Raw genomic sequence first — 27,475 nt, 5'->3', positions numbered from 1 at the left:
TTTAAAAAGAAAGAAAATAGCAAAATAACCAGAAAAAAATAGAAAAACTAGCAATATGAGAGAAGTAAACATATTTGTATGAACAGTAAATGAAATAGACATATTGCTTCAATTAAAGCTAAATATTGCCAATCTGGATTTTAAAAAATCTATATATTATTGAAAATACACATACACACCTTAAAAATAAGGAAACAATTTAAAAATATTTTGAAATTTGAAATTACTTATTTACAAAGTAAAATAAGACATAAATACTGAAAACCAACATATGAATGCATTTTTTAAGATGCCATTTTACTGCCCCTCTCCCCCAAAAATTTATTTCATAAAAGCCTCAGGTGTTTGACTTGTAGTTTTTTGGTAGTTTCTCCTGGTCTGGATGTTTCTATTTGTATATTCATGGTGCAGTTTACCCTTCTCTGTAAAGAAGTAAAAAAAAATTAAAAAAAAATATTCCATGCATATTCTAACCATAAAACAAAATCTGGGTATGTAAGTGTGAGACAAAATAGAAGATGACGACAAGTATTACAATAGATAAAGAGTGAAATTCATAATGATAAAGGCTATTCATCAAGAAGACAAAACATCTCTAAATGGGGATATACAAAATAACATGTCTTAAAAATATAAGAATAAAAAAATTGATAGAACACAAAGGAGTAATAGATATATCTACTCTCTTAGTTGAGCATATTAAAAGAACAAGCAGGCAAAAGAATTAACACAGGTGTAAAAATATTTGAAACTCTGTTATCTAACGACCTATTTGACATTTATAGAATAACAGCTCACAAGTGAATAATCCACATTCTTTTGAAGTTTATGTGGAGCATTAATGAACAAATGAAGCATTAATGAACAAATGAAGCATTAAATGAACAAAATTAATCTTATCTCAGTGAATTACAATGGCTTAAAATCGTTCAGAGTATGGTCCATGACCACAACAGGATTAAATTAGATACTAATAAGAAAAATGTGAGTGGAACATCCTCATACTTATGGAATTTAAGTGGCACATGGGGCAAAGAGGAAACCATGATGAAAATTAGAAAACTGGGATCCCTGGGTGGCGCAGCGGTTTGGTGCCTGCCTTTGGCCCAGGGCGCGATCCTGGAGACCCGGGATCGAATCCCACGTCGGGCTCCCGGTGCATGGAGCCTGCTTCTCCCTCTGCCTGTGTCTCTGCCTGTGTCTCTGCCTCTCTCTCTCTCACTGTGAGCCTATCATAAAAAAAAAAAAAAAAAGAAAATTAGAAAACATTTTGAAATGAACAGTAATAAAGTATATCAACATTCACTGAATATAATACATATAAATTTGGTGATAAATTTAAAGTGATGAATAGATGAACATTTAAAGTTTTAAATGTACATATTAGAAAGAATTGTTTAAAATGAATAAGATAAACCTCTATTCTTAGAAGTTAGAAAAAGAACAAATTACATCCTGATAGAAAAAAAAGGAGCATAAGATCAAAAAGCAATAAAATAGAAAACATGTAATAGAAAAAAAAATCCCAAAATTAGTTATTTTAAAAGGTAATAAAAATAATAAGCTCAAAGAATGATTGAAGAATTAGAGAAAAATCACAAATTATAAATATTGAAAATGAAAAAAGGGATTTGTACAGATTCTACAGAGTTCAAAGGGTAATAAAGGAGGGAAGGATATTATAAACAACTTTGGCCAATATATCTAACTACTCAGAAGAATTGGATAAAATCCATCAGAAACAATACTTTTCTAACACAAAGAGAAAAGAATATCTGAATCCATTTCTTTTTAAAAATTGGTTTCATAAATTAAAAAGAAAGTCTCTCCCAAATAAAATTCTAGGTCCAAATCACTCCATTTCTAAATTCTAAGAAATGTGAGAAGAAATATTCATAACATTACACTAACTTTTTCAAAGGATAGAGGAAGGAATAACATTTCCCACTTTCTTTTGAGGGCAGCATATCTCTGGTACAAAAACTGACAAGCTTATTCAACGAAAGAAAATTACAGACAAATATTTGTTATGACTATGGATGCAAAAATCCTAAACAAAATGCTGGCAAATCAACCCAGCAAAATATAAAAAGATAGTACATCAAATAGGATGTATTCCAGCATACAATTTGTTTAAACTCTAGAAAGCCATTAATTTTAATTCACCAAATTAACAGAAAATGGAGAAAACTATATAGTCACCTCAATTTATATAGCAAAAGCTTTTTTTAATTGAAAGAGAGTGAGAGAGCATCAGTAAGGATGAAGGTGTGGAGTGGAGAGGAAGAGTAGAAGGAAAGGGAGAGTGAGAAACCTAAGTAGGCTCTACCCTGAGATCATGACCAGAGCCAAAATTGAGTCGGACATTCAACCCACACTCAACCCAGGTGCCCCTATAATAAAAGTTTTTGATAAAATTCACATTCACAATAAGATACATATCATGAAAATCCCAGCAAACCGGAAGGGGTGGGGAGTAAATTTCTGAATACCAAGGTGTATATACAAAAATCCATTGAATGTAAGCCCCAGTATAGAAGATATTTGCAAACCATTATATCCAACAAAAGAATCATATCTAGAATGCATTATTAGGTTCAACATATAATACAAAAGAGACAACACCAGTCAATTGAAAAATGGACCAAAGTGTCAAACAAGCATTAGCCAATAAGTTATATAAATGACTATTATAAGCATTTACCAAATAAGTTATATAAATAAACATATACAATTGTGGTAAAATTTGTTAATAACTGAAACTGCAAATTAATGCAGGGCATCTATAGGTCCACCAAAATGACTACAATGAAATAAAAAACAAAAAAGTGTAGGCACTGATATGAATTGGAATTTTCAAATATTTCTGGTGAAGAAATAAATTAGTACAACAATCTTGGAAAACTCAGAAATATCTACAAAACATACATGGTGATTTAGCAACTTCACTCTAGAAATGTAACTGAAGGAAATCACTACGTATGTTCATCAAAGAAATAAAATAGCTAAATATAGTTTTTAATATCCACCACTATAAACAAACCAAATGTCAATCAACAGTAAAATGAAAATATAGATGGTCTTATATTCATTCAGTGAGTGATAAACACCTATAAGGAAAAAGCAAAGCTATTGCTCTTCAGAGTATGGCTGGCTGGCTCTCATAATCATTATATTAACAGAACTCACATATAAAAGAGTACATGGTGATTGGTTCCAATTATTTAAAGTTCAAAAACAGACAAAACTATTCTATGATGGTGACAGTAACAATTATCATGGGACACTCTGGGGTTTTGTGGTTCTATGTTTTATTTCTTGATCTGAATCTAGGTGTTAATTACACTGGTTTGTTTACTTGAATATTATTTGAAGATATATATATTCATCGCAATTCTTCTGAGTTGTTAGATATATTGGCCAAAGCTGTTCATAGTATCCTTCCCTCCTTTATCTTTCTTTTGAACTCTGTAGAACAAATTCCTTTTTTTCATTTTCAAGATTAATAATTTGTGATTTTTCTCTACATTATTCATTCTTTGAGTTTATTATTTTTATTAACTTTTAAGATAACTAAGTTTGGGATTTCGGTTTTTTTTCTATTACATGTTTTCTATTTTATTGATTTTTCCTCTTATGTTCCTTTTTTCTATACTGGATGTAATTTGTTCTTTTTATAACTTCTAAGAATATAAGTTTATCTTATATATTGATTGAAAATACATACATATCTTGAATTAAAAGTTCAGTAAGAAGTATATATGAATCTTCCTGTTCATTAATTGTTCTTCAGCTCTTCCTTTTGAAAGTGATTCTGTTCCTTTTTATCCTCAAAGCGGGGTCACACTGTTCGAAATCTACACAGACGCAGGTGGCAAGATAGTCCACGTTCAACAGTGCACAATACCCATGCTCTTGACTCACCTCTGCTCTCAAAGTTGGCTGTCTCTTGCAGGGTGCGTGGCCAGGAGGGATATTCCTCGCGCTCCCAACTGCCCTCTAGGCAAGCCAACCGCCAATATTCGGGCTGGCATCAAGGACATGAAGCTATGTTGTGCTTTCTGCTTTTGCTCATCGGGCTCATCGGGCTCCAGACAGACAATAGTAAGTACAAAAACCTTGCCTCTGACCTTTCGGGAATATCAGTTCCTCTCTCCATTTTCTTCTAAGAGGCTGGATACCCTGGAAAAGTGCCTTCTTGCAGGGGCTCCGACTCTGTAAGCCAGGGCCCACCACCACATCACCTTCCCCGACCAAAATCCACATTGGACATGAGGGGGCTTTCCCAGTCATCTTGGTACCATATGAAAAATGAGAGATGCCATGGTTCGAGTGAATGCCTCAAGGTTAGAGTTTCATATACTACTCTGCATTTTTCGACCTGTGGACTCTGTAGTTGGAAGGTCCAAAGGACCTGACTTTACTTGTACTGAATTTCTCTTGTAATTCTAGAAAGAAGTGGGAATAGAGTGTATTTGAAAAGATAGCTCAAAAAAAGGTGATATATGAAATATTGTGGATTTAGATGAGGAAATAATGGAGGAAGCTATGACGTGATGGTATTACTTTAATAAAACATTTGTATCTTGCAGATTCTGAAAGACTTCGTGTGCAAATTACCATACCAGAGAAAATACGGTCAACAATCAGTGGAGGAGCTGAATCACATGTAATTAAGCACTAACATTCTTCACATTCTAAAATCATGTGGATATTTTTTTGTAAGAAGAAAACTTGGCATTTTCATCCATGCAACTTGGTGAATTTTATATTTATATCCAGTTTTCCTTAAGTGGAAAAGCCCTTTTGAAAATGAATCAAGATAATGCTTCATAGAAATATAGTGCAGTGATATTTATTATTAAAGCCCCAAGTCCCATTTTTTAAATGTTTCCCTCTTGAGTTTTTTTGAATAATCATTGACCCAATTCATCTAGAGATTCTCTTTTTACTTACTAGGTTATATTTGGAGGGTTTTTTTTGTTTGTTAAGCTTATGGCTTCCTTATACTATCTAATGATCATTTCATTTAATGAAGTTTTATATGAGTAATTTTTGCATCTTGGTTGCAAATATGTTAATCATTAAGACTTTTTTCATGCCATCTTAATTCATCTTGGTTCAGGGTGTTAGGTTTCCTTTTCTTTGGATTAGAAAATATCTTATTATTTATTTATTTATTTATTTATTTATTTATTTATTTATTTCTGATTTCTAGAGTCATTTCCAAGATATGAAATGTGTTTTTTCAAACACCACACCTTAATTTTATTTTTGGTTGGGTAGGAAATGTTCCAGTATTTGAATGCAAATATTTCCTTAGCAACTACTCACTTGTCACCCTCTTTCAGATATTATAAGCTTAAAATTATCAATATATCATTTTAAAAGGAATGCATATTTATGAAAACTTAAAATTTAATAATTTAAATAGAAAAAAGGTGAGGCATTAAGGTATTTTGAAAGAGTTTTATTTTTGAATGCAAAATAATATGAAATTGCTTGCTCATATTAGAAAATACATACAGAATGACTTAGAAGGATATATCTCCAACCAGGCATCACTACCTTCTATGATAATAATTCTCATAAGAGAAGTACAAAAAAAAAAAATTACCAGTCCTCAACTGTCAAATTCACCAGGGAAAAAGTTTACTATTTTGTTAATATCTCTATCTCCCATTCTAGAATACTGCTGGATACATATATAGTATTTTTTGAAACAGTGAGGCTATATATTGGTTTAACAAAGCTATAAATATAACAGAGCGTATAGGGCAGCCTGGGTGGCTCAGCGGTTTAAGTGCCTGTCTTTAGGCCCAGGGCGTGATCCTAAAAACCCAGGATCCAGTCCCACATCGGGCTTCCTGCATGGAGCCTGCTTCTCCCTCTGCCTGTGTCTCTGTCTCTCTCTCTGTGTCTATCATGAATAAATAAATAAAATCTTAAAAAAAACCACATAGTGTATAATTGTTATAATTCACAGATAAATGATATAGATTATAAGAAAAGAATATTGAACTAGCAGTTAAAAAAACCCAACAACTGAATGGCACATCTAGCTGGGAAAAAGTATAATGAAAGCGGGAAAAAAATCAAGAATTAACAGTAGACCAGAGTTAGCTAAAGACACCAGATAGATGTAACATACAAATGCCTAGGGAAGAGGAATATAGAATTAGAGGCTTAGGTATATAATAACTAAATTCCTGAAAGAGGGGAAAAAACCTGGAGAAGAGGCTATATTAAACATATAATAACTGAGAAATGGTAGAAAAAAAGAGAATCCTCAGATGCAAGTATGACAACACGGAAGAAATAAAAATCAGTATTGACAACACCTTGACATAGTGAAATCAGAATACCAGATATTCTACATGGTATTATAAACTAAGAGTAAAATAAGAACAAACTATAAGACTCAAATATTAAAATTAAGTAGAAATGTAGAACAAAAAATTAGGGAAAATATACACATATATTTAATATTTATTGGTAAATAACATCTTGATAGAGTGTACATATTGTATACATGTGTGTATGTATGTATACACACACACATAAATACGTACAACACACACACATTTAGGCCAAAAATATGGGTCCCTTAACAATAAATATTATTTAAAAGGTAAAGACTTTTTAGGATAGAGTCAACCTTTATTGAAAGACATTAGATTCTCTCTCCCTGTTCCCCTCCCACTTATGCTCTCTCTTCTTCCATCTATCTCTCTAAAATAAATAAATCTTTTTTAAAAAAGGCATTACACAACCACTAATAAAAGTGGAAAGATAAAAGATAGATCATGTTGGCAGTCAAGAATACTTAGTATTTTCTTGGGTTAATTTTCACCAAATCCATAGATTGCTGTTCGAATAAGAAATTTTATGGACGGACGCCTGCCTGGGGGGCTCAGTTGTTGAGTGGCTGCCTTCAGCTCAGGGCATGATCCTGAGGTACTGGGATGAGTCCCACATTGGGCTCCCTGCAGGGAGCCTGCTTTTCCCTTTGCCTGTATCTCTACCTCTGTGTGTGTATGTGTGTCTTGTGAATAAATAAATAAAATCTTTAAAAAAATTTCGTGGAGATTGGCAGGTTGATTCTAAAATATATATGGCATGATAAATGGTAAAAGATTGCTAACTTTGAAGAACAAAACAGTGATTCACTTTGATTCATTTCAAAACATATTTTAAAGTTATTCTGTATGTTAGTAAATTGAACACCAATAAAAAATAAATTAAAAAAAATAAAGTTTTAGTAATTAATATGATGTGATATGATCTAAGGGACAAATTAATAGAACAGAATAGAGTGCCACCTAAAGACCCACACACATATTAACTTACTCTATTCAATGGTGGCAATGAAATCATTGGATAAAGAATAGACTGGTTAATAAACAGTGAACTCACAGTTGATTAATGATACAGAATTATGATAAAGTGTGTATTAGTGCTACATTATACAGCAAAATTGATTCAAGATCATTTAAATCTGAGAGTAAAATACTATAAATCTGAAAGACCAGATAGAAGATTATTTCTAAGACCTTAATACAGAAGAATTATACCAAAAAGAAAAAGGACACAAATTCTTAAGAGAAGGATTAGGGAATACCTAGATTTAAAGATATAAATAGTTACCATAAACAAACTGAAAAATATTCTAGACTCACAGAAGATATTTGCAACCCATATAACATAACACACAAAAGGTATTCAGAATATATCAAGAAATCATACAATAATATAAAAAACAAAAAAAAATACAAACATGTGCAAAGTTATGAGTGACAAGTGTTGAACTTGAGGAAGTAATAATTATCAAACATATATACAAATCAGAAAATTTATCAGTAATTGTCAAGTGAAATACAATAGGTTACTATTAAACATCATCAATGGCAAAAGTTAAATCTAACAAAAAATGCAATTAGAGGAGTTGTATAAAAGGATAATATTCACATTTTGTGACTCTACATTGGTACAACAAATTTGCAGATTAATTTTAAACCTCAGGTGAAGTTGCAAAAGTACTTTTTAATAAAAGAAGTTCTTTCATGGGTTTAGTTTAATATATATCTCAGGAATATTCACAAAGAGATATGTTTACATTATTAATTGGGGCATTTCCTAAAATAGTGAAACAAGATAAAATATCCATCAACCGCATAGATGAAACAACTGTGCTATATTCAGAAAATGGCATACTATAACATCAGAAAAAAAATTTTTAAAGCTACATATATTGATGACAATGATGATAGCAAATGTTTGCATAGTGCTTTTTGTATGAGATTGTTTCAAGCAAATGAAATCCAGCAATGAAATATATAACTTTTAGAAGTATTATATTTATGCAGGGCTAAAGTTTATGCAAAAAATTAAACATCCATAATTAGTACAAATATAAAAATATGCATGGGAATGATAAACACAAAATTCAGGATGTTGGTTAGCTGGAGTGCAAGAAAGAGAATTAACCATGGGATGAGAGAGCACTTAAAATTGTTTTCAAATACTTGCAATCTTTTTATTTTTTAACATAGACATTGGTGACAAGGCATTTATTTTTTTTTTTTTTTATTTTTATTTTTTATTGGTGTTCAATTTACTAACATACAGAATAATACCCAGTGCCCGTCACCCATTCACTCCCACCCCCCGCCCTCCTCCCCTTCCACCACCCCTAGTTCGTTTCCCAGAGTTAGCAGTCTTTACGTTCTGTCTCCCTTTCTGATATTTCCCACACATTTCTTCTCCCTTCCCTCATCTTCCCTTTCACTACAAGGCATTTAATGTAATTTGCTGTAATGTTTATATGCCCAAAGTATGTAACAATTAAAAATAATAATCAATTGTGGCTTATAGAGAAGATCAAATGCCTTGTGCAAAACAAAAATATAAAATGAAACTTTTAAAAAGAAAATCTACACTACATAAAAATCAAAATCTTAATAAATCTAACAAAGATAAGCAAGACTTCCTCCCTGAAGACAATAAAACACGAAAAAAATTAAAGACTTAAATAAATGGAGTATATCTCATGCTGTTTGATTGGAAGACCTAATGATGTAAAGATGTCAAAGCTACCCAAATTGATGTACTAAGACTAAATTGCCCATTTAAGAGACATCATTTCTTAATCTTACTATTAATAAAATAGATCAATGAGTTTTGATCCAAAAGTGGAATTAATTTTATAAAATCTGCAAATACTATATATGCTGTTAAATCTTTGCTCTTCTATATAAATCTTGTATTGAATAATTTAGCATAAGTTTTGCAGTGGTCTCATTCTTTATTAAGCTAATGTAATTATTGGATAAAAAAACAATCTTTCAGAGTCAAATGTAGAATAATTTAGCATAAGTTTTGCAGTGATCTCATTCTTTATTAAGCTAATGTGATTATTGGATAAAAAAAACCAATCTTTCAGAGTCAAAGGTTTTGTTAGCTTCATTTAAAAATTAACGAGAAGTGGCACAAATCATATTCTTCCATCTATTTTTATTATGAAAGCCAATATTTAAATATCAAATTTTGTTGAAATAAAGCAACATTAAATTATATATTTTCCTCTCTTTATTGTATTAATGTGCTTTGACTGTAATTATCATTAATATAAAATAACATTCTTCTCACTTTTCTTTGCTTTTTTAATATACTCTCCTGCCAGGTGTCCTACAACATTATAATTGAAGGGAAAACATACACGGTGAACTTAATGCAAAAGTAGGTGATCTACATTATTTTATCACCTGTATTTATTCTAATTGTTGTTTATAATTAATCCAGAATGTAGTTATTTTGTATTTTCAGATGTTCCTAGTAACTGGCTATTCATTTTTCTCTTATGCCTTAAAAAACTTCCAGTTTATACAATAAATATCTAGAAGTTGGACCTGTAGTGTATACTCCCATCTTCCTCCTTCTCAGTAGCACCAGATTTTTATTTGGCTATCCATGGATTTCATGAAACATTAGTTTTTATTTTTATTTTATCAGAACATAAATATGTCTTGTTTTTGAATCCCTAATATTCAGCTATTAATGAAAAGAACATCATGAATTTTAGGGTGGAAAGAATAGTGATAATTAAAAGAAAATTACTAACTGAAAAAAAAAAGAAAATTACTTAGCATATCCTGTCAGAATGTACTAAGGACTTAGAATATATATTGTGATTAGCCAAACTCAATCCTATGCCAGCTGATGAATTGAGGAAAAAAATAGGTACATTATATTATGGAATAAAGAAAAATCAGAACTGTAGTGGTACTTTTTAAATGGTAAAAATAAGAATTTCAGAACTCTACATATGTATTTTTAAAACTCTGAAATTGTGTATTTTCTCCCCAAATTTTTACTTTAAAATCCAGTTAATACATTCTATAATATTAATTTCAGGAGTAGAATTTAGTGATTCATCATTTACATATAATACCCGGTGCTCATCACAAGTGCCTTCCTTAATCCCTATCACCTATTTCACCTATCCCCTACCCACCTCCCTTCTGGTAAACATCAGTGTGTTCTCTATAGTTAAATCTATTTTATGGTTTGCCTGACTCCCTCTCTTTTTCCCTTATGTTAATCTGTTTGGTTTCTTAAATTCCACATTATAAGGGAAATCACGTGATATTTGCCTTTCTCTGACTGACTTATTTCGCTTAGCATAATATACTTTAGCTCCACTCAAGTCATTGCAAATGGCAAGATTTCATTCTTTGTTATGCCTAATATTTCATTGTTCATATATATATATATACATACACACACACACACACACATACATACAATGTGTATATATATATATAAAACCTCTTCTTTATCCATTTATCAGTTGATGGACACTTGGGCTATTTCCATAACTTTGTGATAGTAGGCAATGCTGCTGTAAATATCGGGGTTCGTGTATCCCTTTATATTAGTTTTTTTGTATTCTTTGATAAGTAGCTAGTAGGGCTATTTCTGGATCATAGGGTAGCTCTATTTTTCACTGTTTAAGAAATCTTCATACTGTTTTCCAGATGGCTGCACCAGCTTGCATTCCCATCAACAGTTGAGGGTTCCTCTTTCTCCACATCATTGCCAACATCTGTTGTTTCCTGTATTGTTAATTTTAGCCATTTTGACAAGTGTGAGGTGATATCTCATTGTGGTTTTAATTTGTATTTCCCTGATGATAAGTGATATTGAGCATCATTTCTTGTGTCTGTTAGCTATCTGTGTCATCATTAGTTGAACTGTATATTCTATACTTTTTTTCTAATATAAAAAAAGATAGAGCTTAAGAGTATACTGCTATTCATAAGCTATCTTTTTTATATTAAGAAAAAAAGATACAGAACATACAATTAGTGAGAATGTAATTGATGAATTGAGTATTGCATACCCTACAATTAATGCTTTTATTTACATACAAAGTACACTTAAAAGCTATCACATAGTAGAACACAAAATCTTTTGAAGAGTAATCATATTCTCAATGACTAGCATGATAAAATTAGAACATAATTACAAATGCTTAATCAAAGAAAAACCAGCTTTTTGGAAAATAAAAGTCACCAAATAAATCTTGGCTCAAAAAATTCAAAATATTGTTGCAAAATATCAATAAAGTAATCACAAATAGAACTCAACTTTATATATATGACAAAATCTCTAATCAAAGTAAAATGTAAAACTTTGTGTTTTTTTTTCCTTTCATTTTATATGAACAGATGAGAATATAGTGATTAATACTGTGATGAAAGGAAGCAAAATAAAGTGTGGCCAGGGAATCCCTGCTGGTGGAGTCATGAAGCCTTCAGTGACCACTGTCTCTACTCAGGGTGTCTTGGCAGATAGTTGGCTTCAGGCTTAGCCAACAGTCTATATACAAACAGGGCGCTATCACTTGCACTCTCAACAGCCTATGAAGTTTTGGCTGTGTGCAGAGCTAGCAAAAATATGTGCCTTGTCACAGAAACTTGGCAATCCCCCAGGGATTAATATAAAAGAATTAGAACACCAATTTTATCATATTGCTCAAAGTTGTTCTTGCCAAAATCAGGAATGGATCTAGATTGGAATAGTGAGGATAATACTAAAGCAAACCTCATTTTATTGTGCTTCACACAGACTATATTTTTTACATAGTGAAGATTTTTGTGGCAACTGTAAGTAGAGCAATGGATTTATGGATGTTTCTGCTTCATTCCTGGTGGGTCCATTTATCTGGCTCCAATGTTTATATTATTCATTATCTCAGAGTTTCAGAAATGATGGGACCATTTGTAACCCATTCCACATCTGCATGAGCTGTAGTTTAGGGTTTTCATTTTTTTAAAAAGATTTTATTTATTCATAAGAGACACAGAGAGGCAGAGACAGACAGAGGGAGAAAGAAGCAGGCTCCTTGCAGGGAGCCTGATGTGGATCTTAATCATGGACCCTGTTGTTCACCAACAGCAGGCATTAATTTTTTTTCTCCTTCTGTTTACAAATTACTGAGAATATTTCTAGCTCCATGCTCTTTACTTGAAAGCCCACAATGTGTTCTCATGCCAGAGACTAAAGGGCATTTTAAAAAACTCCATCCCTAAGACACAATCTGGTTCAGATTCCGTACTAATTGGTAGTGTCACCTGCTTACTCTTTTAGCTGAAGCACTAGTCTTGCTTTTACTTTTTTGATCATTCTGTTTAAAGCAAGAATCAGTACACTTTTTGCAAAGGGCCAGATAGTAAACATTTTAGAATGAACTTCATCTGATCTTTCGTGTAGCCTCTCAATTCTGCCATTGTGAAAGCCAGCATAGGGAATATGCAAATAGATATACCTAGCTATATTCTAATATCACTAAAGTGATGGGCTGGGTTTGGCATATGGGCCATACTTTGTCAAACCACTTTATTGTTTAACGTGTAGTAACATATTAAAAAATGTATTAGTACGGTTAATTGGTCATTTCTGTGTGTTGAGAGTAGAAATGGAAATAAGGGATTGAATCTTCTCTCTTTCATAAAAATCACTACTAATTACCTTTATTTAATTAATTGTTGAAATATGTTTATGCAGTTAAATGAGTAATTATGTAGTGAACATTCCTGTATCCCTTTGACATCAAACACACATTGACTGACCTCCAAGAGCCAAATGGATATCATTTTCCTATCTCTGTTATTTGTAACCACTTTCTGATCATTGTGATAATCATTTCCTTGATTTTATTTAATTATCCTAGTAATATATTTCTATTCTTTGTTTTGAATTTAAATGATGTACTCTTCTACAGCTTATTTTAGACACTCAAAATAATGCCTGTGAGATTTACCAATGTTGTTAAAAGTAATTTCAGTTTATTCATTTTTATTACTGCATAAGATCCAATTTCATGATTATACAACAATATATTCTGCTTTTTTGTGTTTTTTTTCTATTATGGAGATATTGCAAATATTCAAATATGAAAATTCATATATATATTCTTTGGTTCATGTGCACAAGATGTTCTATGATATATAACTAAAGATAGACTGGATTGTTAAATTACGTGCATTGTCATAATTATTAAGCAATTCTCCCGAAACATTATACTAATTTATATACCCCTCTGAATTGCATATTCTATTAATAATGGTAGATAGTTTAACTTTTCAATAACTATTGATTATATACTGACATCTTATTGTGATTTAATATGTATCTCTCTAAATGCAAGTAAGTCTGAATACTTTTTAAAATATATCATTTGGCTACTTGGATTGTCTTCTTTGTGAAGCACTATGTAAGACGTTTATACTTTTTAAAAAGTAATGTGTAATCTAACATTTTTGTTCCTATTTTTAGAATTCTTTCAACTTTTTGCCTAAAAGTCTTTAATTCATGATGTGTTTTTCAAATAACTTCTTTTATTTTATGCCTTCTGTTTTCACACTTATGACATTTTAGTAAAGAGAATTTTTCCTTTCTGAAAAATTTAGTTTTATGTAAAAAAAATTTCCTTTACTTCAGTCATCGCCTACATTATATGATTTTTGTATTATTGCTTTGCTTTTGACTTTTTTGTGCTTATTTTGACCTTTATTACTTCTGCAAGTGAATTCTAAAGTGATTATTCATCAACAATTTTATTTTCTAGTTTATAAACTTAAGGCTAACCTTTTTCTCCAAATACTTCTTAGCTCCCCCTCATATCTTTGAATGTGTAGAATTTTCTGTTTTACTATTAGCAAACATACTCAAGTTTACATTACATTAAATACTCAAGTTTATATTACATTACTGTATTTCTAAATATCAATACATGTGGCATTATTTTTTTCAGCCATTATAATCCTGCATACTTGTCAATCCCAATGAGATATTACTATTATTTTTTGTCCAGTCAATATTCTTTTATATTTAACAATAAATTTACTCAGTCTGGTGCTCTTCATTTCTTCCTGCATTTCATTTCTATGTGCAGTTAATTTATATATCTCTGGAATTCTCCATATTTCTGTTGTAAGTCTCTTTGTTTTTAATTATATTGGTTTGTGTTCATTGTTACATTTTTACCTAACCCTACTCTTAACTTTTTTTGCTGGAATAAATTCTAGGATGACATTTTGTAAATAACTTCAGTCTTCTAAAATTGTCATTTTAGTATCTTCTGATTTTCTTCATTTTTATTGACAAGGTAGTTATCAGTCTTACTGCTATTACTTTGAAGATAAAATCTTTTGTTCTTTTTTTGTCTTAATGCTTTGAAGATTTTATTTTGGTTTTCATTAGCCTTTTAAACAAATCAGATGTGCTTTTTCTTTGCTTTTATTACACGTGAGTTACATTGAGTTTATTGATTCTGTATCATCATTTTTGAAAAAAAAATTCGTTATTATTTTCAGAGAATTTAAGTTTAGCTCCTTGGCCACTCTGAATAATTTCCAATGTTGGCAAAAGATTTTACAGGGAGAGAAGCTATGTATTTGATATACTTCAAATGTTCATTATTTTCACTGGAGGGATACATGACATCAGGGGCTCTGCCTGTTTCTAGGCATCCCCAAGTAGCTTCCTTGCCCAAATATGGACATTTGGCCTTTTCTTTCTTTGCCAAAAAATGGTGTCCACATATCAACAGCTAAATCTCTTTATAGGACCTTCAACTCAGGATCTGTGTGTTTCTTGAAGCCCCACTCTACTGTGGGTCATAGTCTTTTTTGGTATGACAAAATTGCAAAAAATCTTGCTCCGCTTGTCAGTGGTTTGGCTCTTTGACCTTTTGCTTCAACAAATCCAGACTGCCATGGCAGTCACAGATTTGTATATTACGCTTAAATTAGGAAAATGAAATGGGATATCTACAATTACCCTTTCTCTTTATAGAGTCATTTCAAGAGTACGTGGGTGGCCCAGTAAGTTAAACATCTGCCTTGGGCTCAGGTCATGATCCCGGAGTCTTGGGATTGAGCCCCATGATGGGCTCCCTGCTCAATGGTGAGCCTGCTTCTCCCTCTTCCTCTGTGGCCCCTCCTATTTGTGCCCTCTCTCTTTCTGTCAAATAAATAAATAAATAAAATCTTTTAAAAATTTACAGAGCCATTTCGGCATATTCTTCCCATATTTATAAATAATATATTGCAATGTGAGATCTCCATCTAATCTGTTGAATTCTTGTCACATTAGTTCAATATTTAGTAACCATTTGCTATATTACAGATATTTTTCTAAGTGCTTAGGATGCACTAGTAAACAAAATAAACAAGAATCTCTGTTTATATTGTTATCAAATGAGATTATTGATGGTATTAATGTGGGAAACAAAGGCAAAGAAAAAATTAAATTTCCTTATTACCTATAGCCCACTGACAAATCCTTGAAACAGGCAGAGTGACATTCTTTGGGAAACTCATCTGCTTTGGCACTAATATTTGCTAGGGGCAAAAGGTAGTATTAGCCCGACCCCCCCCCCCCCCCGGGGATCCTGTAAGTCTACTTTAACCTACAAAAATTCCTTCAGAAACTTCCTTTATCACTACCCCACAAGATGTATATTGGCAGCCATGCCCCAAGTATATGACCCACTGATATACATCTGAAGGGTATCATGACTAAGGTTTTATTAGACAGTAATAAATGAACTTTTCCTAACAACAGCTAGCCCCTCAAGGTCTTGGAAACCTTGCTTTCGAATTTCTTAGAGACATAAGTCTACCCTGAATCCCATCCCAACTTGAAAGTATATAATTGGCCACTCCTCATGACCCTAGTTTAATTCTTTCTACCCATAGATCCTGACCTTGTGCTTTAATAAAATCACCTTTTTTCTACCAAAGAGGTCTCAAGAACTCTTGGCTGTCGGTTTCAAACCCTAACATCTTTCCTACATCAATAAAAATGAATGAATTAGGAAGAATGTTAGAAGGTGATAAATGCTTAAGCAAAATAGAGAGCAAAGTTAGAAGTGTTGTTTGAAAATCCTGTTTTGATAATTAGGAAAGTTGAATTTTTAAAATAAACTTGCCAAGATAAGCCTCACTGATAAGTTGTTATTTAAGTAAAGACTTGAAGTAGATAAGACAATAAACTGAGCTGAAGAACATCCCAGGAAGGGATGTTGCCTATTACTGTTTTTTTTTTTTTTCTTTAAGATTTTACTTGAGAGAGAGTGCACATGCAAGAGTAGGGTGAGAAACAGAAGGAGAAGCAGACTCCCCACTAAGCAGGGAGCCTAACACAGGGCTCGGCAAATACTCAACCCACTGAGCCACCCAGGTGTCCCTTGCCTAGTGTATTATAAAATTAAAACAGCCTAGAGGACAGTATGATGGTAAAGTGAATGAGGAGAGGTCTGGACACCAGGATTTTTGAGTAAAATTAGAATAAAGTAATCTTTCTATTTCTCCCCTGACCCTGTCTACTCCTGTCTATAATAAATACAATACAATAAATATATTTTCAAAATAGGAGCTTAGAAAACAAACTTCCTATTAAATACTTTTTATCCTTATTTTACAGAGCTTTTTTGCCTCATAATTTTAGAGTTTATGGATATAATGGCACAGGAAGTATGAAGCCTCTTGAACAACAGTTTCAGGTATGATTTTACTGTCTGTTTTACCTTTACTATGTGAGTTCCTATGATTATGTAACTTAGGGTTCGCATATTGGAAAACAAAGGATTGTGAGTTATGTGTTGTTTTAAAATGAAGTTAACATTTACTTTTGATGATGCTGTAACTGAACTAAGATGGTTCTCTCCTTGGTGAGCTACAGATAGGGACTACACTGGGTGGTTGTCACACAAAGGAAACTATTTGCAACAAACAAGATCACAGGGAATAGCACCAAAGCCTAAGCAGGAGGGAGCAGGTTCTTTTTATTTTGTGTTTAGGGTGAATAATCAGAGAGGGAAAATTAGTTATCATGTGCAAAGGCAGGGATAAAGTTGTGCAGAAAATGTTGTGCAGATAAATGTTGTGCAGGCATGTTAGAAAACATGCCTATACATACATTTTTATGCTTGTTAATGAAGATTGTGTTCATCATGGTGTGGAGATTTTAACATAATAATGAAAAAGAGGTAAGTGTTGGACAAGGGGTTAGAGGCTATGGGGCATGCTCAGAGAGTCAGTATAAATGAGATGGAGTCTTGGGCTCTTATCATGGGTAGAGAATGCAGGGCCTTGTTTATTTTTGAAACAGCTCTGAGAGTTTTACTACAGATTTATTTCCTCTGATATTCTTAGGCTATTTCCGGGCCTGATAGAGATTCAGTTTTTGCATTCCTTTTGTTACCTTAAAATCCTTAAATACTGAGGTTTTTGCATTTCTTTATAATTCTGATACTTCCTAGGAAGCTCTGCAGGAAGTGTGCTTGGGCAAATACAGTGTGCTGGTGGGGATAAATTACAGAAAAAACCTGCCAGCCTAAAATGACTTCCCTTGGGTCACAAAAACTGTGTCTCGTTTTCTTTTTCTGAGAACCTCTAACCTTCTGCTTACAACGCGTCACAAGTTAGCCCTTATTACAAAGATGGTTAACCAAACCAAAAAGGATTGTGATTTCTTTAAGCTATTATTTCATGATGATGTATGTGCTTAAGTACAGGTAGCAGTAAGGTTGAAAATACCATGAAATACTTAAAATGAAAAAAAAAAAAAAAACCCACAATTTGAATCAAGAAAGGTAAATCTGGGAAGAGAAGGAGAGTCCAAAGACTTGTCTAACATGTTCAAGGACTAAATAAATATACATGGAATTTCATATACATTTAAGAATATCTCATGTATTTGGACAGTTGAAGCTTTGTTTAATAGTGTCTATGCTTTGTTGTAAAAATAATCAAGAAACGTGCATAAAATTGCTAGGATGACCCATGTCTGATATACTGTTTTCTTTTTTCTTTCTCACTGCCCTACCAATTCTTATTGCTTTTTTTTTCTGTTTGTATTCCTGATTTCTGTGTAGTGAATCAACCAGTACTTTGAAATTAAAGCATTTTTGTTTAGACTAAGCTTTTAACAGAAGAAATAATAGATATGGTGAGTTGGTTTAAATTTTACGTGAGTCATCTACAGAAATACATAAATACTATGTGCTGTCAACGCTATACACACATACACACATAAATGTATGATACGTGTGTGTGGCATAAAAGCATGTATGTGCATGTGTGTGAGAGAGAGACCGAGTTGGAACCAGTGGGACAAAGAGACACCAGAGCTACAATATCCCATACCGGAATTTTATGTAATTCTGCCATTCCTAGCACTTACCTCTGCCCCTACATCCCAGGAGGTGACCATGAGAGATAAATGTATAATTTAAAAAACAAAGCAAAGAATACTTTATTGAAAACCTGAATGAAGTAGGTTGTTAATGCTGGCTTCAAATGTAATACATATATGGTTCCACATAGATAACTGATATTTGCCAAAACTGCAGGCCTATTTGTAGTGCAGGGAAAATCAGGAAAGTTTATTGAATTAGGTTAAAAGTGTAGGTCAATTTGTTTTTAATAAAATCTACAAGTGATTTTTATCCCTCAAAGTCATATTATCTTGGAAAATACAGACTTAGCTACAAAAGAACAGATTAGTCCATTAGACATAGAAAGAATTTATTTATTGCCTAGAGCTCACAAGTATAAGCCATTCATGAATGTGGACTTTACAATTTCCCTAGAACAAATAAATATTCATCATGTTATTAAAAGGTAAAATCACCAGGATAGCATAACAATTCGAAATTTGTATGCACATAAAAATAGATCTCAAATTACATGAGGCAGAAATTGGCAGAAATGAAAGGAGAAATATATAAATTATTAAAATAATTGAAGATTTAAATATTTTCTCAATAATTGATAGATGAAGAGGAAACAAATAGCAAATCTGGTGGATCTTGAGAGGAACTATCCATCATCTTCATCTAATCAACATTTATAGGAGATAACACAGAGTAGCAACAGTATACACATTCTTTTTAGTGCAAAAAGAACATTAAACAAGATGCGATAGAAGAAAACAGTGCAAGAAATGGCAATGATAAAAATAGAAAAAAACCAAAGAAGGAAATTGATTAATAATAATAATAATAATTTTTTGATTCCTCTGAAAATTCTATCATATGCTTACTTAAAAATGATTTTTTTACTTATTTATTTTTAACTTTTCCAAATATTTATAATGCTGATATAACTTACTGATTATTCCAAAAGATTAGAAATTTATCAATCTGAATTATATAAACCACCTTTGGAAGGAAGTAGAAAAAGCTGGTAGAAAGGTCCAGGTATTTTATTTTGATCTTATAAACTATGATTCGAACCGTTGAAACTCTACATGGGCCCACAATTAAAAAAAAAAAAAGGCAAAGTAATCTGTTATGATGATATGCTAATGAAAAAATTTTTAAAAAAAATAAGATACTGTTATAGTTCAATGTAAAGAAACCATATAGTAACTTAAACAGGGAAAATATTACATAAAGAATTATTAAGTGCAACAGAGACTGGATTAAAAAATAAGTAGAGAGAACTCTAAAATTAACGTTGGAATACCAGATACAAGAAGCAGCCAGCAACCCTAGAACTGGGATAAAGAAGACAGTCTTGTTATCCCAGGGCTGCGATCCAAACCTTGTTAGAAGAGGCACAACTGTGCCTCTCTTCATATACATTTAAGAATATCTCATGTATTTGGAACACTTAAAGCTGAAGAGCAGGAAGCCACAATGGTGCTGTACCCATAAGTATTGCCATAGAATTTCTTTTTGGAACTTTCTGGAAATCTGTTTAAGGTAGTCAGGAAAGCTGTTCACCAAGCAGTATCTCACAAAACTACTCTGCTACAAAAGGAAAGGGATCTGAATCATGAAAGGAAACTACTGGTTGATGGGTGCTAGTGACCATCATGCACTAAAGGATCTGTGTACTGGAGAATCATCAAGTACTGAGGGATCCTGGTGGTACAATGAGCAGGACACTTACAGGAGCTTTCCAAACCAGCACACTGGAACCAGGAAACAAAGCTCTCTTCTCATGCTCTCTTACATGCTCTTCTGGCAAATCTCCAGTGCCTCTTGGCAAAGGAAAAAATAATTTAGGAGCCTAGATTTACTTGCACAAAGCGGATAAAAGATTTATTAGAAGCTGAGTGCCAATACATCAATAATTGATAAAGTCTACAACTTTGACTAGTCAGGCTTCATTTGCACACATTTGAACTCTGGTAAAACAACATATTTACCCTATATTTCTATTTAACAAGATTCAGCTACCCTTTTTACGAGTGAAGAAATTCCCACTCTTCCCTTCAATTGAGGATAAAAAGAATCACAAGAGCCATTGTGATCGTTAATTAATGCTATGATAACTAGAGATTAAATTGTGAAGTTAACTTTCAACAACTTGTAGATAAACCAATAGGAAGAAGGAAAAAGAAAATGGTTAGCTCATACAAATAAACACATATGTATACATATAAGAAAAAAAGAGAAAATATGCAAAGGCACTATTTTCTTGATTTCTGTATTAAGTTATAATTGCTGTCTATGGCTTTTCCTCCCTATTACCTATTCCTTGTTCCCATTGCTTTCACCCAGAACCTTAGCTTGTTATGGATATTAATCAAGCAGAATAGAGTAAATCTTTATTGCATCTTTAACTATACTTTCTTTTGGTTGCTGTAATAATCAGCTGGGTTCAAGTCATAGCCCTTCTTGCTTTTATTGGTAAAGATAACCAATTTCCCTTTGATATTCAGAGTCAGTCACTCCAACTACTAGATTAGCCTTTGTTTAGTGAAATAAGAATCTGAACACATCCAGTTGGAAGTTTTCATCTTCCAAATTAGTGGAACTGTTTTTATGTCCCTGCTATGTACTGTTTTATGTAAGGACAAATTTCCTTACTGAGATGGAATGCAAAAATTCTAAAAGATTATTTGGTATAATCGTGAGAGGAGACATTCCCACCTCAACACTATTTCCTGAACCCACATATTCCATCAGAAAACCATGATGATCTCTGGTTCAAATATAACCCTAGCCTTTTAGAGTACCAACTGGCATGGTATATGACTATTAAGGAACCTAGGGAATCTTCCAACCAGACTAGCTGCTTTCAACTGATAGAGTTATATGGTAAAGTTTATGTTAATCTCAAGCACATAAACCCATTAATGCACTTTATTTGTTGAGAAATAAGTTTCTGTATCAAACTCAGGCTATTATAAAGATTTGTCATTTTTATTTAATTTTTTAAAGAGTCACATTTTGGTTTTATTGATTTATTTTTTATCTGTTCTTATTTATTTATTTACTCTAATCTTTATTATTTCCTTTCTTCTGTTTGATGTAGATTTAGTTTCTTTTCTTTTTTTTTTCCCCATGTCCTAGGTGGGTGGTTAGGATATTAATTTAAGATTTTTTTCTTTCTTGGGCACCTGGGTGGCTCAGGGTTGAACATCTGCCTTTGGCTTAAGTTGTGATCTCAGGGTTCTGGGATTGAGTCCCGCATCAGGCTCCTTACAGACAGCCTGCTTCTTCTTTGGCCTATGTCTCTGCCTCTCTCTCTCTCTCTGTCTAATGAATAAATAAAATATTTAAAAAAAGAAAAGATTTTCTTCTTTCTTAATATATGCGCTTATCCACATAAATTTATCTCTAATTTAACTACCTACCATACTTTTTAGTATGGTATACCTTCATTTTAACTTACTTTAAAGTATTTTGTGGATTCAGGTTTATTTGTTCTTTGACCCATAGTAGGTTATTCATTTCCACATATTTGTGAGTTTTTCCAAATTTTTGTGTAAACGAGTTTGAATTTCATGCTATTTTAGGAACATATTTTTATTATTTATATACTTTTAAATGAGGCTTTTTTATGGCCTAGCATATAGTCTATCCTAGAAAATGTTCTGTGTATACATAAGAAGAATGTATATTCTGTTGTTATTGTTATTTGGTGGAGTGTTTAACAGATGTCTGCTAGGCTTCATTGATTTATGCTGTTTTCAAGCTTTATATCTTCTTGTTGATCTTCTGTCTAGTTGTTCTATCCATTACTGAATGTGAAATAGAAAAAGAAAAGTTTCCAACTATGATTGTTGAATTGTCTATTTCTGCTTTTAATTTTACCTAGTTTTTTTTGCTTTGTGCATTTGGTGTTCTGTTATTTGGTGCACATGTGTTAAAAATGTTATATCTTCCTGATGTGTTGAAACTTTAATAATTCTAGAATGTTACTCTTCATTTCTAGTAAAAAAATTTTTTTTAAGTCTATTTTATCTGATTTGCTTGGGGATGCTATTTCATGATACAACTTTTTTCATTCTTTTATTCTCCATCTATTTGTATCTTTGAATTTAAAGCATGGTACATGTTGACAGATTATAGATTTGTCTTGTTTTTTACTTTTTCTGACAATCTCTACCTTTTATTGATAGTCTCTATTGGATATGATATTATCATACATCTATTTTTAAATCATGGTTTCCTTCAATAATTCTTTGAACATAATTATAATGTCTCCTTTAAGTTTTTTTCCTATTAAATCTAATATCTGGTCACTTTCATAAGTAGTTTCTACTGCTTGCTTTTTTTTTTTTTATACTAATGAGTTCCTTAGATCTTGTGGAAATAAGCAAAACCAAACAATGAGAATAAGTGAAGACTACTTATTCAAAGCTTGCCAGAGTGAGAGAGTTGAATCTTGGCAGACACTCAAAAGCAGGAGGAAAGTAGGAAAGGTTTATGAAGTGGGAGAACTTGGCTCTTGTCTTACAGAGTCAAAAAATGAATCTCATGGAGAAATGAGAGGAGTAAAGGAATAGAAGTTTATTAAGCAAAGATACAGAGAAAGCTCTCAGAAGTGAAAGGGATCCTGACAGGGTTGCCACTGAGGGCTTTTTCAGCTTGCCTCTTATAGAAAACCTCATTAGAAAGTTGATGGACTTGGGATTTCTTGAGCCATTTTGAATGAATGACATATGATTGTTTTGAGTCTTGGTGATTACTTGGTAGATGTTAAAGGAAGATACTCCCTAGCATTTTGGGGCTAGGGGGCTGGATTTACTTCCTATCTCTGTTTTTGTTGCATCTCAATGTCCTTGGGATTTATGGGAACCTGACTCGGGGGGGCCTTCTCTTATCTTTCCCTGCCTAGCCCTATCTGTCCCTATCTCATTCATATGATAGAAAAAAGGGAAAGCTTCATGAATCCCTGATTAGAGGTTGTTGGCCTGAGGAAGGTGTAGGCTAACTAGAAATGGTGAAGTATTTTATGTTTTATGTTTAGGAGTACATATTTAATTTTCTCTGCTTGGTCCTAAATTGGAAGGAGAGACAAAAAATTAGGTAAGCTGAAAGTTTTTAATCAAGTCTTGATTATCTGGGGGTGACTGTTATATAAGTTATTGTTCGGCTTCCTGGATTATTACTGGAGATAGCAATATGAAATCTGATTTGCAGTGGGCTGGCTTTCTGGGCTATTTATTGTCAACAATGGGATTGGTTTTCTGGACAGGTTACTGAAGGACTATTTTTAATATTTGGTCTGGCCTTTGTCCATTTGTATATTCAGTCTCTGAATCTGTAATTGTAGTTTTTCACTGAATTTGGGGAAGTGTTAGCCATTATCTCTTCAATATTTTTCTACCTATTTTTTTCTTTCCATTTCTCAGAAACTCCAATTAAGCATATGTTAGATAATATAGCCTTACTGGTAGCTGCAACTATATTTAATTTTTAAAGTCCCTTTTTTTTCTCAATTTTCTTTCAGATTTGATAATATCTTATAGATCCATACTCTTTTTTTTAACCTTTTCTTTTACCTTCTTTAATGTGCAGTAAAACCTATCCTGTACATTTCATTTTAAATATATTTTTTGTTCTAAAATTTAGAGTTGGCATTTGTATAACGCTTATTTCTTTGCTGAATTTGCTTATTGTTCTCAAACTTTCCTTTATATTTTTGATCACATTTTTAATACTGATTTAATGCCTTTTTTTTTCCTCTACTAATTCCAAAATCCTGACTTATTTCAGGGTCAGCTCTCTTTTGGATTGTTCTCTTGACTAGGGGCCACGTTTTTCTTTTATTCATATATACAATATTTTAAAATCATATACTAGCCATATTCAATGATACATTGGAGCTTGTGACTTTTTTTTTTTTTTTTATTCTTGCTATTGCAGACAAATAACTAGACGGGAACCAGTTTCCAAACTCTACTCTTGAGTTTGGAGACAACCAAAAAGCTCTCCTTAGTTCTTCCATTTTTTTTGGTTTTAGTTTCTACTAAACTATTTTCATAAAGTGTCAATTTAGTTGTAAGTAAAAAACCTACACCTGAGTTAATAGCACACATTTTTAAAGCCTGATTCTGTGCCTCCTCCTTTCTTGAATATCATATCTCATTTTCTAGACACTTTCAAACTCTGGTCAATAATTTGGGTTTTTTTGTTGAAATATTATGCTGACCTGACTTGAGGAGTGCCCTCAAGTGAAAACCATTACAAATGCAAATCTTAAAAAAATGCAGTTTTGTTTCTAGTGAGGATTCCCTGTCCCCCTCCTTTACCTTTTTGCTTTATTATCAGTGAGAGTTAATGCAAGTTAGTTGGCCATTGTACTCAAGTAATTCTGAAAAGAACAAATTATCTTTTGGATTCAATTTTTTAACCTCTATCCTGCAAAATTAAGTCAAGAGAGTGTGGAAAAAAAGTTTTTGATGATTTTTACTTTGACCCTAGTGACTGCAAATGTCATGTGTAATTTATAACAGGAAAATTTTTGGATAATTGAATCAAATGCTCAAGGAATAATCTTATAAATCTATTTTGGAAATAATGAGTAATTGACACATATATGCAAATAAACATATATGTTTTAAATATTTGAAAATATTTCCTTTAACATGAATTGTTCTAATGAATTATGCTAATAGAGGTATCTTTATTTTTCAGAATTTTTGCTACTACCAAGGGTATATTGAAGGTTATCCAAATTCTATGGCCATCGTTAGCACATGTTCTGGACTCAGGTTCGTTATATAATTTTATGATTACAAAGTAGAACCGTGTTTTAGAAATTTTTAATTTTTTAATTTTTAATTTTTTATTTATTTTTTATTTTTTATTTTTTTAGGGAGAGAGCAGAAGTGGGGAGGAGCAGAGGGAGAAGGCTGAGCATGAAGCCTGCCACAGGGGGCTCCATCTCATGACCCTGAGACCATGACCTGATCGAAAACCAAGAGTCAATTGCTTAACAGACTGAGCCACCCAAGGGCCCCCCAAATTTTTAAATTCTTAAAAATTATATTCAGGAGTTTTAAAGTGAGGCATGGCTTATTGTAGAAAACTGTCAGTGGAAAAGCATAATATGCAAATTCTTGTTATGTCTCCTACTCAATCTTGAATTGAGATTTTTGATATATTTGTAAACTATAAAATATTAATGGCTAAATGAATACCAATTATGTTACAATTCTTGCCATTCAGTGAGTTTGTGGACATTCAGTAACTCTTTCCTACTTTACCATCTAAGACTGACTCAAAATAATCTACATACTATTAAACTCATTCACTGTCATTTTCTTATTTATTTATTGTATTGACTTTAAAAATGCATTATTTTATTTATTTACTTATTTTTTGATATTTGTAGGGGCTTACTACAGTTTGAAAATGTAAGTTATGGTATTGAGCCCTTGGAGCCTTCAATTGGTTTTGAACATGTGGTTTATCAAGTAAAACATAAGAATAAAGGTGTTTCTTTATATGCTGAGAAGGATATTGAGTCAAGAGAAATGTCCCATAAAATACAAAGTATAGAGGTAGGTGATTGAGTAAACTATATGATTACTATGCAGCAATATAAACAATGTATTTTTCTAATGTACAAATTATTTACATTAACATACATTACAGACTGGATAGATAGATAGATATACCAGAAACTTCATGACCTCTATTGTAAGCCTTAAAACTAGTATTCAATTTATTAGAACTACAACCTGGCATTTTCCACTGTTAGTAGCATGTTTTCTTGTGATCTAGATCTTTATTGTCTGCAGATGCACTCCTTTCTCCATATTTATTATGCCAAAATTTTGATATAATTAACACAAAAGCAATTCACATAAATATTGAAGATACATATCCAGGGTCCTGAAGAGAGTCACCAGCATCTTTAAAGGCGACAGCCTCATGAGAGACCATTACATTTTCCTCAAGAAAGACAGGGTTAATCTTCTTATACAGGAATGGAGAGATTGCTTCTACTAGAAAAGAAGATTCATCAGAATTTAGGGGTTCAGTGAACTCGAGCTTCATCAGAGTCTTCCCATATGTTTTTATTCCAATTTTCAAGATCTTATTCCTTCCCAATTATGTCCACATTTTAATAGTAGACACATGTAACATTGGAAATTCAATTTGCATAATATTTCATCCATTCATATAAATGAGATTGAGTTTTGTTTTCAACAATCTCAGCTCAGCAAATACAGTAGTTAAGGATTTCTTTCAGGGCAGACATTTCTACAGAGAAACATAACCAACAAAATGCATGTAATATATGTATGATTGGATGAGGTCCAATCATTTTGAAGGGTAATCTGCTTTACTCAAAGTCCCCCAATAAAAATGTTTATCTTCAAAACTACCTTCACAGAAACATCTAGAATAATGTCTAACTACAAATCAGGGCATTGTAGCCCAATCAAGTTGACAGATAAAACTATCCACCACACCAGAGTTAGAAAAATCATTACTATATTTCTTCTAAAACTTTTATTATTCAATCTCTTACATTTTAATATATGATACATTTTAAGTCAATTTTTTGAATGGAATCAGATAGAGTTCTAAATTCATCATTTTTTATTTGGAATCTAGTTTTCCCAAAAAATTTTTTTATTGAAAAAAATATACGTTGTTCCACTGAATTTTCATTTTTTTTTTCACCCAAAGGACAGTTGATCATAAATG

At 32.2% G+C, this 27,475-nt stretch overlaps 1 protein-coding gene across 4 annotated transcripts in view; it reads left to right on the top strand.

Annotated features, from left to right (window-relative positions):
• The first annotated feature begins 3,948 nt into the window (after positions 1-3,948).
• The window catches only part of ADAM2 (ADAM metallopeptidase domain 2), a 130,678-nt gene continuing 107,151 nt past the window's right edge, over positions 3,949-27,475 (top strand). For 3 of the 4 annotated variants that reach the window (XM_049094839.1, XM_049094837.1, XM_025436485.3), the window contains exons 1-6: positions 3,949-4,104; positions 4,593-4,669; positions 9,683-9,738; positions 16,993-17,071; positions 25,451-25,527; positions 26,151-26,319. In XM_049094839.1, coding sequence (XP_048950796.1) covers positions 4,050-4,104; positions 4,593-4,669; positions 9,683-9,738; positions 16,993-17,071; positions 25,451-25,527; positions 26,151-26,319 — 513 coding nt within the window. In that variant the 5' untranslated portion in view covers positions 3,949-4,049. The remainder of the gene's footprint in view (positions 4,105-4,592; positions 4,670-9,682; positions 9,739-16,992; positions 17,072-25,450; positions 25,528-26,150; positions 26,320-27,475) is intronic. The other variant, XM_049094838.1, reaches the window with a different exon arrangement.

This window comes from Canis lupus, chromosome 16 (assembly GCF_003254725.2).
Source record: "Canis lupus dingo isolate Sandy chromosome 16, ASM325472v2, whole genome shotgun sequence".
Classification (NCBI taxonomy): domain Eukaryota; kingdom Metazoa; phylum Chordata; class Mammalia; order Carnivora; family Canidae; genus Canis; species Canis lupus.
The sequence above is the reverse complement of the archived record's forward strand: the minus strand, read 5'-3'. Positions and strand labels throughout refer to the sequence as shown.